Below are 16,107 nucleotides of genomic sequence, written 5' to 3'. Positions count from 1 at the left end.
TCTTTAATGTCTCTATTCATCTAGCTGATTATACAATACCCAACAATGCGAGGCAAAATCAGCTCAAATCAATGCAAAATCAGAGAGAAGTGATTATAACTCAAAATTGCAAATCTTGCAAAATATGTAGCAAATCATGAAGTTGATGAAGGTAACGCCTGCAAAAGCCTTGAATCATGGGTATCTCCTCTGACAAATGAGAATCTGCAGCTGGAATAGTTAACATTTGAAGAAATAAAAATCCACATGGATAATAGTACAATAAGTGCTTCAGAAAGGAATGATTTGAATGTCAAAATTTAGGAGAGGCTCTTGGAAAAATTGATGTGAAGCCCTTAAATATATTTGAAATAATGACCCTCTTTATGATTTGCCCACAGAAGTCAAATGTAAAAGGACCTTGTATCATGATACCGTAGCATTTTGTTAGAATATTATGCTTCTCAAAGTCAACACTTGATCTAGCCTCTGTTCTAATATGTAACACATTCTAACCAACAAAAATGTTTTAAGTATAAGGTATATTAATTTTAATAATTATTTAAAAATAAACCAGCTGCAAATTCTTTTCACTTTTTTCCCTTTAGTCTCCAATTTTAAAGGATTCGCTTTAAGTAGGTTTGTGCGGTACCAATCATCTGAGGGAACTGGAAGCTTTTGTAAAAACATCTTTAATTTTTCTAACTAGCAGGTGTACTCACTGAGGGCAGGGTCTTGAATCATGCTTTGCCAGTACCCTCTGGCTAGCAGGCAAAGACATAGCAGAGGACGGGATTCAATAAATGTGACTCCAAACGGCCTGCTGATTGCCTGGCTCACGTGCAGATGTTGCTATTGAAGATCGGCACTGTTCTATTATTCAATCCCTGACCCAACGTGAGCTGGCATTTGTTGCCCTCAAAGCTGTTCACAGAAGGCCCATTACAAACTTCTTGCTGAAATCACTTTCAAAGGCTGGATACACTTAAAACCAATTCAAGCATGTAAAGTCGTTTTAGGAAATAAGCCCCACATCCCAAGGGCTCAGATGAGGAGGGCCATGCTTGAGAACAGGTGTGCCACTCCACTGAGCAGGAATTTGGAAATGTCAAGCATCAGAACCACTTCAGAAACTCCAACTCACCTGTCGACAGTCACACTTCTGGACTCGCGTCAATAAATGCCTTGCAGAGATGGGTATTTGAGAAAACCTCTCAGCACAGATTTAAAAATAGTTAAAACAAATTAGCATGATTCGTTCTTAAAGATATCACCTCTTATTTTTCATTCTTCTAAAAAAACTTCTTATTTTTTTAAGGGAGTCATTCACAAAGTTTCCATCTATTACACAGTAACAGTCCATATCAACAGTGTTGATTGATTGTTAGACTGAAGTTCAGTCTGTTTCAAAGTCTTTCCTATCCCCAAGGCAAAAGGAGTCAGAACTGGGCTGCTGTCCTCGTCATAAAGGTTACTTCCATTCTTGGCAAATGAGAACTAACAGTACCAACTTGGCTGCGTGTACCCTCTAAACTCGGTTCTCTCAGTGGACACTGGGTGCTCTGCAGCCTATCAGTCAGTTCTAGGGCAAGTGTAAACAATACTTTCCGTTACAATAACTTGTATCCAGGAAAAAAAACAGGCTCGCTGTTGCATCTGTAACGTAGCAGCTAGAAAAAAGTTTACTGGCTTTGGCCAATTGGAAGCTGTGGAGCTGGGCCAAGCGTGCATGTTTTTTCTCCACCTTAGATGAAGTCACGATTGAAATATGGCATTAAACTTGTTTCTAAAAGGGAAGGAGAGGAGGAAAGAAAAGCTAAACCTGCAGCAAAGTGCCCTGTGCAGAGCAGTCGTGCTTAGGAAGTGTGTGCATGCTTCTGAACCCTGAGTGGTTCTCAGTTCTGTAACCTTCTCCTCCCACTGGGTGGAGTAGGGCCTTTAAGAGCAGCTGGAATGCAGTTCCCCTGTTCAGCCCAGCCAGTCGTTGCCTGTCTGAACCTCTGCCTGTCCAGCAGAGGTGCTTTGAGCTCATACCGGTGGGCTTCATTCTGCTTCTCAACGCCGCCCTTCTCGCCAGAAGAGCAGGGAAGAGCCTTCCCACTTGCCCAGCCATGGGGGAGGACGCAGCACAGGCCGAAAAGTTCCAGCACCCAGGCTCTGACCTGCGGCAGGAGAAGCCAGCGAGCCCCAGCCCGATGCCCTCCTCCACGCCGAGCCTCAGCCTGAACCTGGGGAACCCCGAGGAGGCCATCCGGGACAACTCGCAGGTGAACGCCGTCACGGTGCTCACGCTCCTCGACAAGCTGGTGAACATGCTGGACGCCGTGCAGGAGAACCAACACAAGATGGAGCAGCGGCAGGTCAGCCTGGAGGGCTTCGTGAAGGGCATCCAGAACGACCTCACCAAGCTCTCCAAGTACCAGGCCTCCACCAGCAGCACAGTGAGCAAGCTGCTGGAGAAGTCCCGCAAGGTCAGCGCCCACACGCGCGCGGTCAAGGAGCGCATGGACCGGCAGTGTGCGCAGGTGAAGCGGCTGGAGAGCAACCACGCCCAGCTCCTCCGGCGCAACCACTTCAAAGTGCTCATCTTCCAGGTCAGTGACCCCTGGGCCTCTCTTCACCGGCGGGCCGGGACTCCCCAGCGTTCATGACCTCAGTGGTGCTGGCTCTCACAGCCACATTTACATCTGTTCTGCCTATCAGGGATCACACACACCAGGCATTGTCCCTGGTCTGACTGCAGCAGGCAAATATGCAATCTGCACACCGAGGTGGGTATTTCCCACGTCACTTCAGCCTAATCCCCCAAGGCAGATGCCTGTAGGGTTGGCAGGCTAGAGTCATGTGTCACGGAGCCCCTGCAGCTCTCCAGCAGGTTGGGAATCTGTGCACATAGCCCAGTCAAATTCACTTGTCTCTTTGCTTTAAGAGCCTGGGGCTTTGGCTGCAGCTGTTGGCTGTACTGGGCAAATTAATTCAGTGTCTGTTTATTAACTCTTTGTGTAAAATGGTGTTACCACGTGAATTTTTTTTTCTTTCAATCAAGAAGTCAAACTCATAACTTTTAAACTATCTCTTTGTCCAAAGCCTACCAAAGTTTGGGGGACTAACCAAATGGAAGATTGATTCCATTAGAGTTGAACTAGCCTTGTTCTGTTAAAACCTTTAGGGGCAAAGCAATCTTGAGTTCTTTTCTAACAAATGATGCACTAAAAATACAGAGTATAACTCTTTACAAACAAACTAGATATACCCCTCATTGCTCATAGAGACCACAACTGTAAAGGAAAATAAAAGGAGTGATATGCGATAGTCACAAAGGCTGCTCTTAAATGTTTTCTCCTTCAAACGGTTGCCTTAGAATAAAAAGGCCACTTAATTTTTGTAATGCATCAATGATGCAATTAATGTAGCAAGAGGCTATTTGGGGACAGGGAGATTGCGTGGAGTTGTTGTTCTGCCAAGTGGTGGGCATTTGTGAATCCAAGGGCAGTCCTGCCTGATGCTGGAAGCGCTTCCGCCCAGTGGAATCCAGCCAGCTCAGAGCCCAGGAAGTAATTGCCATCCTCGCCCCAGGGCTGTCTCCTTGTGACCAAGTGAATAGGAGAGGATTTCAAAGCCATGGAGGGGAGAGACTATAACCAACAGTTTGATTGTGAAAGGCACACAGGGACAGCCTTCATCTCCCAAGAGAGATTTAGAAAATTGGGATTTAAACGGAGGGAGCCTTCTTTTTCAAAATGAATCTGCCCTGCCAAGTTAGAACCTAAGCCTTCCTACTCCCATAAAAGGAAAGAGTCATCTCGCTGCTTTTTTGTCCTCCTCGAATTGCACTTGAACATTGTAAAGGTTTAGACAGCTGACGTCCCCTATACCTGACAGGCTTTTGCAGCCAGGAAACTTTTTAGTTTTTAATGCAAATGCAACAGATTTTCATGCACCAGATGAACTGAAAAGAGATATGGTAACTGGGCCTTTCTTAAGCCATATGAGATCCTTCCTTTATTAGCCTAAAAGATATTAGAAATCTCAGCTCTCAAGGCATTTCTAAATTAAATACTGATCTCCAAATAAAACCAAATATGTACAGGGTTGTTTAAATCTGAGTCATCAAAGAAAATTTTCCTTCTTCCTTATGAATCCGGGAGATTATCTGTTGTCCCATCCCTCGGTAAAGGAGGAAAAAAATATTTATCTAGTAAGGAAAATCATAATTTTTCAAGATTGGTTTTTGTTTTGTTTTGCCACAGATGTTCTGCTGATGTTGGGGAGAAGGATGCAGGGAATATGCTACTAGAAATTCAAGGGAATGGTAAATCTGACATTTAAAAAGCAACTCTTGGGAAACTTAAAGGCACATGTTTGTTGTTGAGGGCCTGACATGGTCTACTGTTTTGTCATATTGGACTGACAGGTGTGAAATTGCAGCCAGGAATGGTAGGAATTCTCCACATAGTGAGTAAAAGCTGAAAGGGGAGGGCTTAAGACCAAATCGGAAGCTAAGAGAATCCCAGGTAATGTGTTCAGACTCCAATCTAGGCCCCTTAGCAAGCAGCCCCCACCTAAGGACTTTTAAAGAGCATTTTAGGAGACAGGGAACTAGAGGCAAGTTACTCGACCTTTCTTGAGCCATGTAAAATACTTTAACAACCGAAAGAATATAGAAATCTCAATTCCCAAGGCATTGCAAGATGATTATTCTGAGAAAACAATTGCATTGAAATGGAAAGGTCACTCTTTTTCTTGTTCCTTACTAAAGTGGGAATTTCTCTAAGGTGTAATTATGTCAATGGATAAAACAATAATTTGTGTTACAGAGGGTTCTGGTATAGTAGATGATAAGACAAATTTTGGAGTCACACAGACATTAGTTCAAACCTATTTTCAGTACTCCCTATGTGATCTCTCAGATATGTTTTGTAGCTTCTCCACGCCTCCGTTTCCTCATTTACACACTAAGGATATCAACAAGAGCAAAAATGTTGAGTGCTCAGTAAGCCCAGTGCACACTGCTAAGAGGCTTTCCATGCGTTATCTTGTTTATTCCCAATTTACAGATGAGGATGTTGAGATTCAGAGGGGTTTCTGTCTTGTCTGATGTTATTTAGTAAGCAAGTGGTGAGGCTAGCCTTCAACGCGTAGTAGATTTCAGAGCATGTGCTCTTAAATGCTAATGCTTCCTCCCTCGTATGTATCTAGTGGGGAGGAATAAAGAGAATAACCTATTTAAAATGGTGGCGGGGACTGGAAACCATTAAGTGCTCAATGAATAGAAGAAATTATTGAGTGGATCTGAAATTCGTTTGCTCACTGAAGCTCCAGTTTTGCTCAGTTAGAAATAGGGTTTTCTTGCCAGGCATGGTAAGTCTCATGCCTGCCTCAGGTCTATAATTCTAGCACTCTGGGAGATTAAGGGGAAAAGAATAGCTTGAGGCCAGGAGTTAGAGACTAGCCTGAGCAAGAGGGAGATCTCATTTCCACAAAACATGAGAAAAGTTAGCTGGGTGTGGTGGTGTGGGTCTGTAGTCCCAGCTATTGGGGAGGCCGAGGCAGGAGGATCGCTTAAGCCCAGGAGTTGAGGTTGTAGTGAGCTATGATGACACCACTGTTCTCTAGCGTGGCCAAAAGAGTGAGTGAGATCTTATCTTAAGTAAAAACTGACCCCACCCTGTCCAGGATCTTAAAACAGATATGCTTATGCTTTTTTACACATATACCCCATGCATTGTACAACTGTCACCATGTTGAAATCAACATTATGTCCCATCTCCATGAAAGCAAAGTATTCTTCTCAGAAGATGACGCTAAATAGACAGCACAGTATTCACAGTGCTGCAGAAAGGGACAGTTTCCTGAACCCTTTGGAGAGTGTGGAAGGCAGATAATGTACCAGGTGCCACCTTATGTCCTAAGTAATTTATCACTTTTAAGTGATAAATTAGTATCTAATGTGCCTCTAGTTCCCTGTGTCCTAAAATGCCCCTTGAATCCTATGCTGGGCTTGCCCTTCCTAAATCCATTGATTTTTCTAATTTAACACAAAAAATTATGTGAAAGGAGAGAGTAAAGAAAATCTGTCCCTTGACTTGAGTGTACGTGGTAGTGTTGGGAAGATTACATTTTCAGTATATAAAGTCCTGTCATGCCCTCCAAAATCTAAAGGTGTGTTTTGATTGGCCAGTTGACTTCCTAGATATATACGCATTTTTGCTTTTTTAACTCCAAATTTTGTCCTTAATTTGTCCTACTTCAAACTTATGATTTATTTATTTCAACCTGTGCTGAGCATTACATTACTGTGCCTAGTAAGCATCAAATTTCATAGCAATTACTTCCAATTATAACCAATAGTAACTAAAACTAGAGAAGCGTTCATCTCCCTTTGAACAATAAATTTCAAAATCCTAGTTAAACCCAGAAGACTTTCTTTTAAAATTTTTTTTGTCATAGCTTCAGATCCGTGTTTGAATTCAAAATACTGTGACATGACCCAGCATAAATAAGACTCACAGGCATTGCTGATCAAAAAAGAAAATGTTAAAGAAAGACTGAGACTTCGCCTGGAAGCATGGCTATCTTGTACTAAAAATAGATGCTTTACAGAAAATCAGTGAATTTATAGTTAAGAGGAAATTTTCTCTGTTGATATACGAGACTAGAATTTCACAGGTAACTGGCCCTGAGAGTGTGGTGTCCACTTACGTCCTCTTAAGATTTTAGTAATGAATATTTGAAAAAGCAGTTTGGGAATGATTTCAAATCCAGGGAACGAAATGAGAGTACTCATGGAGAGCTTACACTTTCATCCACATAAAATTGGGAAATGGGTGAAAAAAGTAGAAAGGCTAGATATTTGCAGTGGGTCCATTTCTGGAGAATCGAGTTTAATAAATGTGTTCAAATATTCATCATTTTGGTTCCGCCGATGAGATCAGAATTTTAGAAAGGTGCTAAAAGTGTAACATCTTCAGACTATTTTCAAATTGATTTTTTAAAAGGCCTGCACTATATCGAAAGCCACTGCTCTGAAAACTGTTGAATTAGTACAGACTTGGAAGAGATGGAGATATAGGTAATCAAAGACACCTTTCTATGCAACTGGCTATGTTTATATCACATTGAGGAGATATTGGTTTTGATGTGTTACTTCCCCAGTGCCCTTTTAGTCTGAGATAAACACTCCTTCTTATTGTTATTATTTACATTTACCTAAGGGCAGCACTGCCCCAGGCACTTTAAGTGAATAAGTGATCATTGTTGGTATTTCTTCAAAAGAATTATTACATTCTCTCGCATTTAAAAAACTAGACTCTGGGCAGTGCCTGTGGCTCAAAGGAGTAGGGCCTCAGCCCCGTATGCCAGAGGTGGTGGGTTCAAACCCAGTCCTGGTCAAAAACTGCAAAAAAAAAAAAAAAAAAAAAAACTAGGCTCTTTGTCAGATACAGCCCTTCCAAGTAAATGTTTCTCATTCCATTGCTTTGTAATCTTTATCTGTTTGAAATGAATGAACAAAAACCCTTCTCCAGTGCAATTCAGGTTCTATAGTTCTGATTCTTGCATGACACAAAACACATTTGGTGTTAGTACACTGTAGAATCATTTCTGCAATTTGTTAAGTCTGTTTCATAGAACTTAGGTTAACATTACAGAATCAAACACTTTAGAGCTAAAAAGAACCTTAATAATCATTTAGTTCAACTCCATTTTGTATCAATGGAGCAGAGGGCCTGAGAATCGAAGTGTCTAGCAAGATGTGAATTTTATTAATAATAGAAATTATAGAAATGAGTAAAAACAAACACTATAGTCCCACTATGGTAAAGTTCATGTTTACTGGGTTTTCTACATCAGCTTCTAAATAATTCAGTGTGGTTCAGAGGGGAGGGGTTGCTTGTTTTGTTTTGTGTATTTCATGTGTAACAAAGAACACCTAACTAGTGTGATCTTAAAAAAGAATTGAACCCTTGATAACACTGAAAAATAATGAAACTTTTAAATCCTCCAGAATGTGAAAGACTGCTCAGGGATTATAACTAATGCATTTTATTCTTATGTCTTGCTGATTCCACAGACAGCTGCCTTAGGGGTGCAGTTCTAATCAATGGCTTTATCCACTTGGCAATCTATACCTCAGAAACACAAATCGGAGAAAACCATCAATGTATAAAAGAGACCTATAAATCAGAATGTCAGGTGGGCATAGTTTCATATTAATAACTAGTGTTTATAGATTATTACATAAAGCATTTCATGGACACAAATTTATGGTCTTCATATCCCTCTAGGATGCTACCACATCCCTGTGGAATATGACGTCCCCTGTTATTTTTTTCTAACAACAGGAATGTTAAGTTACGGACAGGAAAGTCAGTGCTGGCTTCTCTCTCGTTATTTAAGCTTTTAAATGACTTACTTCAGGTGCTCATCTTTTCTTTTTACTCTTTTGTAAGTTAAGGACCCTGATCTTTTCTGATAAGGGTCCTTTCTTTTAAAGTGTACGTATCTATATATGTGTAGAAAATATTTGTTTCCATGAGCTCCAACCCAAGGAGTATCCGACATGGTGGCAAGTTTCTCTGAATTGATACCACTAGGACTATTAGTTCACTAGAATCAATATAAGCAGCAAACAAACTCAAGTGCAAGGAAAAAATGCTACTTCTTAAGAGCTCTTTCCATTCCTTTCCTTTTTTATGCTGCAAGCATATCATTCACATATATTTGAAGTGTGCTGTTTCATTCCCTTTCTTTTGAAAAACTCCCAAGGGTCCTTTTGAAGGATTAGACCCAGGAACAGGTGCATTGGTGCAAATAATGGCTGCTCCTGGGGCCTCTACTGGGTGGAACTGCCAAGTGAAGCAATGCAGCCCATGGCCATTTTAAGGAGCCACAGACTCTAAGTCCATATGATGAGTAACCAGAGTCAGTAAGCAGGGACAGAGTTGAAGATGTGTATCAGTCTTCTTCATTGAGGTAGCTGTCAGTCTTGGAGCCTGTAAGAGAAAGCAAATCAAAAACAAACAGGAGGCTGAAGGCAGAAGTGTCAGCTCACCTGCAGGCATCTGAGATACCAAGTTTCCATGGTGTGTGTGGAGAGCCTGACAAAAGAGCACCCTGGGAGAAGGCAGTTACCAAAGATCCATTATCTGAAATTCAGATGGCGTTTCCACCACCAGAAGACTGGCTTCATTGTCAAATACCACAAATATGTCTTGCTAAAGAACAGATATTTTAAAGAGTGTCCTATTTTTCCGCTTCCAAACAAACATGGAGGAAAGGGAAGACCTCCATGTGTGTTGGGGACAGGGGGGACATTTGCAAATTCCTGTGTGAAAAGAAAGGGCTTACTTCAGCATGGATGCCATCAGAAGCTACAAAGTAAACACTGTCCAGTAGACAGAACGTAAAGCCCTGCTTGAGTAATGAAAATGACAGCAGCAGCATAGCAGTTAGCCAGGAAGACATGTCCCATTTGTTTCCAGTTGCATATAGAGTCATCCAGCTCATTCTGAATTATCTCTGTTCCTGCTGGGTTTATTTTCATAGTTGGCACGAAAAGCTCTCATATAAATTTCCCTGACATTTTACAGGCGAGTTCAATGGATTTTCCACCTTCCCTCAACACCCCACATATACAGCATGTATCTACTGCAGATCATTTTTTATTCACTTTACAACAATTTTCCTCAAAGTTGTCCCCAAAGTGTACAAGATAAGAAAGACAAAAAAGGCTTAAGATTATAATAAATATGCTTTTGTGATAGTAAAAATTTATATTTGAGGGAAAACTTTACTATATTTAGTAAACTAAACATTACTTCACTTTACTATATTTAGTAACTAAATATTACTAGTTCAATCCCTTTAGAAGTACAGTTAATATACCTACTTTTGGTTGGGTTGCAGAAGGGGACATTATCCAACTTACTACCTTTGATTACCCTGAGAAATTATACTATACAAAATGTACCTCTTGTCTTGTAACCAGAGATTCATTGTATAGTTTTCTGCCTGAATTTCTGCTTTACTCATTGAGGACTTTTAATAACATGTCACTGAACTCTTGGTTTCTTCCTTTCTGCAAACAACTTCTATCAAACCTTTCTAATCCTCTGGTCAAGTCCCAGAAGTAATTTTGCTCCTGGTCTAAGCATCTGAGCCCTAGCTATTTCTGTAGTTTGTCCCTCTTTCCATATACTTACCTGCTGAGGAGAAAATTCTTTCTGAAATATGGAGGTTACTGTCCCCCATAGATCTAAGGTTCTCCTGATTTCCCAGTGGCAGCAGCAGTCAGCCGCCTTCCTTCTAGACACAGACCTAAGCCCATGCTTTTGTGGTCCTCTAGCCTGCCCAGAGAGGAGCCATCTCCATTCCAGACACTCGCAGGGCTTTCTTAAAAAATCACCTAACCCAATATTTAACTAGCAGCTCTTAAGCTCTCGGCACTGGGACACAGTGTAAACCAAAGACAAAATTCCTACCCTCTTGGGAATTCCAGGGAAACAGAAATACGGGGAAACTTCTTTCTGCAAAAGTCCATGTCATAAATGTCTTGTGGCAGTCCCAGACTCCTTTCAATTTTTTTCTCCCTTTTCTTTTGCTATGTACCTGACACTTTCTATGGCATTCAGAATGAGAGGTTGTAGATGAGGTGTGGTGACTCACAACCATAATCCCAGCACTTAGGGAAGCCAAGGCAGTAGGATTGCTTAGGCCCAGAATGTCAAGGCTGCAGTGAACCATGATTGCACTGCAACACTAGAGTCTAGGCCACAGAGTGAAAACCTGTCTCACAAAAAGGAGGATTTAGAGAGACTTGGGGGAAACAGAATATATGTTAACTTCATTCTAACAAGGACCAAGGGTTCTAGTTAGCCAGACTTTCTGCTTTTTACCTCTACCCAAGATGTTATCCTTTGTGTGTAACCTATCTATACAAGGGACTCTATATGAATGTGTGCGTAAGAGGGAGACACAGGGCTGTATCTTTTCAAAGAGTATCATAATTACACTATTCAGTGGTTAATAGGGAAAGAGATTTTTTTTTCAGTTTCTTTATATCTAAACTTAGTTCATTTTGTCTTTGTATCAAGAAGCTAAAAATATACAGTCACACTCTTAAAGCGAGTTTTCAATCATAACCTATTCTTGTTAACTTTTTGGTCAGTCAAGATTGCAAAACAAACAAAAAAGGGAGTTATTACCATTAACACAAACTTTGTGTCACGTTTAGATCCCAAATAAACTTTTAATCTACTAAATCTAGTTATTTTTCAAAGTGAAAGTTTACTGAGCAGTCCAAGATATAATCAGGTAGAGTAACTTTGAGCCTTGCCCACCTCGGGCATTCCCGGGGCACCGGAGCAGTTCAAAAGCAGCTCATCTGCTCAGCTAGGTCAAATCCTCTTGTTCATATTTGGAAGAAACTGAGACCCAACGAAATTACAACTTATACACTAAAACTTCTCAGCCATTTAACAATACAACAAAAACTGAGAGTCAGGCCTCCTGCCATATAGCCAATACTGTCTCATGATGTTTCTTTCAATGAAAATGTGAAGCCATTTGCTGATTGGCTCTCATTTTCCAATTTTCAAAGAAAAATTTAGCAATCAAAAGGATTCTTATACTATGTGAACCAAGCCTGTGCAGACTCAAATCTCCCCCAGGGAGCAGCACTGCAGCTCCCCTCCCCGCTGCTCTCTCAGAGGCCAGTTCTGAGGCACAGCTCTGATCTCCGCCTGTATACCCAGCAGGTGGAGGAGAGATAAGCTGCAACAGTGAAAGGGCTGCTTTCTATGCTCCTCTCCTCACTCTTAGCCCGAGGTGGGGGTGGGGGCAGCCAAAGTTTTCTTGCCAAGGGAAGTTCTGTTTAACAAAAGAGACTTGATAAGCTATGACCACAGCGTAAGTATTTAGACCTCACTACTCTAAAAATGATGCTAATATCTCACCTCCCCCCTTATTAACTGCCACAAAGAATATCCCAAGCCACAGGCTTCACAAGTGGGCCCCCAGAAAGGCTAGCCCTTGCTTCTCTTTCTCTGAAATGATGCCATCAGCGTTAGTGCTTTTAAACAGACGCTAAGGTCAACAATCCCTTTACTTCTGACCTCTGGTTGAAGAGGTCACCTCTTAAGGCTGTACCTGGTGTCTGGCACTTGAGGACGTCTCAGTTCTCCACCCTGCCTCCACCTTTTATCTGCCAACTTGACCTTCAGGCTCTTTTACACTGGAATGTTAGGAGGAGTAGAGCCTTCTGACCTCAAGAAAGGGTAGGGGAGAGAGGGCCTCTGCGTTCCCAGTAGACTAACTTAGTTCAGACTTTATCTCGGCAGCTTCCTGTCCATATGAGTCACGGCCACTTCCCCTGCCTGGCCCTGATAGGGCTTGTGATGGCTTTCCTCATGATATTCTCAGTGGGCAGCCCTTGCCCTTATCCACGCTGAGAAGAACGGCTTGACCAATTTAGAATTAACCCTTCCTATTCTGGAAAACTGAAGCCATGAACATTTTGATTTCTATCATTTCCATGTCCCCAAAACAGAAACATAAATTATCCAGTTCAGGGCTCTTTGGGAAAGGTGTTATTAACATGCAACCTACACTGTCCCATCTTTTCAGGAAGAAAATGAGATCCCCGCCAGTGTGTTTGTGAAAGAGCCAGTCCCCAGCCCAGTGCAAGAGCAGGAGGCGCTCGCTGACGAGAACAGGTCGCTGGAGGGCGCCCTGCACACAGTGGACCTCTCCTCCGACGACGATGATGAGCTGCCCCGCCACGAGGGGGCGCCGGACGACAGCGCCGAGGAGAGGGAGGAGGAGAGCCGGGCGGAGAAGATAAAAAGGTCCAGCCTTAGGAAAGTTGACAGCCTTAAAAAAGCATTTTCCCGCCAAAACATTGAGAAAAAAATGAACAAGCTGGGGACAAAGATCGTATCTGTGGAGAGGAGAGAGAAGATTAAGAAATCGCTCACATCCAGTCACCAGAAAACGTCCTCAGGGAAAAGCTCACCCTTCAAGGTTTCTCCTCTGACTTTTGGTCGAAAGAAAGTCCGAGAGGGAGAAAGCCCTGCAGAGAATGAGACCAAGTCCGAAGCCGCGCCCGGCGGCGAGCAGGTGCCCAACGACCCGGAGGAGGGCTCGCTGGCCGAGGGCCTGTCAGAGGCGTCACTCCCCAGCGCGCTGACCGAAGGGGACAACGCGGAGGGCACTGCCGAGAAGGCGGCCTGGAGAGGGAGTAACTCCGGCATGGACAGCAACGTCGACTTGACCATTATAGAAGACGAAGAAGAGGTGCCCGTGGCCCTGGAGCAGGCGCAGAAGGTGCGCTATGAGGGCAGCTACGGGCTCCCCTCAGAGGAGGCCGAAGGGTCGGATGAGGAACAGGGGCGGCCGGCTGTGCTGCAGGTGGACCAGAGCGCCTAACAGCACACCCCGCCCAGCCCGCCGGTGCCCAGCCTGGGCCTCAGCTGAAGGACCAGCCAGGGCCTCCCCGGACCCTCGCACCCTCCAGCACCACCCAAGGCCTCCTGTGCCACGCCCCGGGCAGTGATAACTTACCACGCAGTAGTAGCAGCACACACAAGACCAGGATTTACCAGGAAAGCAACCAAAGGCTTTGCTTTTATTCTGTCCCTAGGTTCTGTTTCTGTAGAATTTCTCCAAGATTGCCAGGAAGAAGAAATGGAGCATTGAAAACATTGCTCTGCTTGGCTTAGACAGAAAAACCAGAGGATACTTAAGATACTAGTCGTGCAATGTGATTCATTCTTTTTTGTCATTCCATGAACTTGCTGAATAGTATATCAGTAATGTATTGAATTCCCCCATATTCTGTGAATCTAATTATTATTCAAGTGGGTGATTATATAATCCACACAAATAGATAAGCTAAAGATACGTTTTAAGAAGAAAACATTAACACAAGGTAGAAGAGAATAGTCGGTTAGTCGCTTGATACGATAGATACCATGGTTTTATTGTAAACAAAAGAAATAGTGAAAGTCTGTAATAGCTAATGAAGTAAGAAAAGTGGTAAAGTCAGGGCTATTAGAAAAGAAAAATGAAAAGGAAAAGTTGGGAAATAAGAGAAACAGGAAACAAAGAATGCCAAAGCGATTGAAGACAAAAAGAAAAAAGATGTGCTGCAAATAAAATATTTACGATAGTAGCTTAACTGTTTCACTCCTTAAATAACAGTACTAAAAGAAGTGCATATATCCTGGAATAATATGTTGTATCTTCAAGACGTTTTTATTTTCTAATATTTTCAAATAGTATAACAAATATTTTACATTGTTAAACCTGTATTTTTTCTTAATAAGTGAATAAAAGACATTACAAATATTTTAAGGAAGTTCACAAATATGTCTCTCTTTTTTTTTTTTTTTTTTGTAGAGACAGAGTTTCACTTTATTGCCCTCGGTAGAGTGCTGTGGCGTCACACAGCTCACAGCAACCTCCAACTCTTGGGCTTAGGCAATTCTCCTGCCTCAGCCTCCCGAGTAGCTGGGACTACCGGCGCCCGCCACAACGCCCGGCTATTTTTTTGTTGCAGTTTGGCCGGGGCTGGGTTTGAACCCGCCACCCTCGGTATATGGGGCCAGCTCCCTGCTCACTGAGCCACAGGCACCGCCCAATATGTCTCTTTACTATTGAAATAAACACAAATATTCAAAATGCAACTATTACATGCTGACTTTTGTAGGAAGTGTAATATTTTCCAAATTTGAAATAAGCCTTAAATTGCAAATGATGTGATGTAGACTTAGAAAATGTTAAAATCTACAAGTTTGGTGAGTGAAGGATTCCATTTCTCCTTTCTTACAGGTAATGGGATTTCATTCCAGGTTATATTTTATTTGTATATTAATTTCATGGAATATTAATGTCTTAACTTTTTAAAGCATGCTAGTGTTTTATGTATATATACACATTTATTCAGATAGGGCAATTTTTACTGCTGCCTAACATTATACTAAAATATTGCTTTATCTATTTTTGATTACAAAATGCTAATGTTTTGCTAAGTTATAATTTGAAGACAGTTGGTCCAAGAAGTGTATTTCCAGCCTTGAGTATGTAGCACCATGTAGCGGTAACCCAAGGCAATATTAACAAACCATGCTTTGTCTTTAATAAAAGGGATAGAATTAACAAACGTATTGATGGCATGACCTATTTAGCTATGTCCTTGTTTTTGCAATTATGTAACCTCAAATATTGGGTTGTTGAACTAACAATGGCTGTATTAGAGAAGATTAAATAAACCAAAAAATAAAATGTATGTAACAATGTCAGTTTTTTGGCAGAACAATTTTAGAGCAAGCAGAAAGAATTGATTTTTAAACTCTCCTCCAAATGAAGCAGTGATGCTGGTTGTTTCAGTCTTGATTTCCTCGATTAACTCTGCTTTCTTTTCTCCCTGATCTCATTTAGAAATCTAACTCTCATTCTTCAAGTTTAACTTTTTTGACATCATCCTGCCAGCTCTGGAGAGCATCTGAATTTATTGTAGCAGCTTGATGAATTTGATAGTTCCATCTGCATTTTTATTGTATTATATCAGACCCTGCAATACTTTGAATAGCCCTAAAAACATAAATGTATTGAACTATATACTTCAGTTTATTCACACATATAAACCTTTGTCTTCTGTGGTGTCATAGAGGTGGTAGAAGACTTAATTTCACTCAGGGCCCAAAGCGTATCTGTTTAACCTTTACAGAGTTGCTGTCACTTCTTGCAGCTGAGGAGTTGGAGGATCCAGAGCTAATGGAATGTTTACATTTCCTTTTCAAAATGCTTTTTTCATTTGTCCCTATATACTAGCTGTATGTCAGTGGAAAACTGCACTCAGGAATTTTTTAAAGTTTTACTGACAGTAACATTTATTCTGTATTCCACATTCGAAGCATTAAAATCCCAAGCAATAAAACAGAGAATTAGGGCAGATAATTGTTAGAAAATATATACTGTAGGGATTAGAGAGAGCAGCAGTTGTGGAAATGGAAACTATTTATTCTGTATTATTGTTGAATTATTTGCATACTGGTGAGGCTGCAAAGTCCCCAAATTAGATATATCTTCTTCCCACCCATCCAATAACCAGTTCCTAATTTTATGTGC

The 16,107-nt window shown here is 41.6% G+C and overlaps 1 protein-coding gene across 1 annotated transcript; it reads left to right on the top strand.

Annotated features, from left to right (window-relative positions):
- Positions 1-1,738: 1,738 nt before the first annotated feature.
- Positions 1,739-15,265, top strand: CAVIN2 (caveolae associated protein 2). The gene is made up of 2 exons (XM_053598041.1): positions 1,739-2,573; positions 12,604-15,265. Exons 1-2 carry the CDS (start codon positions 2,091-2,093, stop codon positions 13,402-13,404), a joined length of 1,284 nt encoding a protein of 427 aa, XP_053454016.1. The 5' UTR covers positions 1,739-2,090; the 3' UTR covers positions 13,405-15,265.
- Positions 15,266-16,107: the final 842 nt, after the last annotated feature.

This window comes from Nycticebus coucang, chromosome 7 (genome assembly GCF_027406575.1).
Source record: "Nycticebus coucang isolate mNycCou1 chromosome 7, mNycCou1.pri, whole genome shotgun sequence".
NCBI classification, from domain to species: domain Eukaryota; kingdom Metazoa; phylum Chordata; class Mammalia; order Primates; family Lorisidae; genus Nycticebus; species Nycticebus coucang.
The sequence above is the reverse complement of the archived record's forward strand: the minus strand, read 5'-3'. Positions and strand labels throughout refer to the sequence as shown.

Bases quoted from the DNA above. Each gene is read 5' to 3' on its own strand.
- CAVIN2 (XM_053598041.1), top strand. From the start codon at position 2,091: ATGGGGGAGGACGCAGCACAGGCCGAAAAGTTCCAGCACCCAGGCTCT. The intron at 2,574-12,603 runs GTCAGTGACCCC...CCATCTTTTCAG, and splicing joins TCAAAGTGCTCATCTTCCAG to GAAGAAAATGAGATCCCCGC.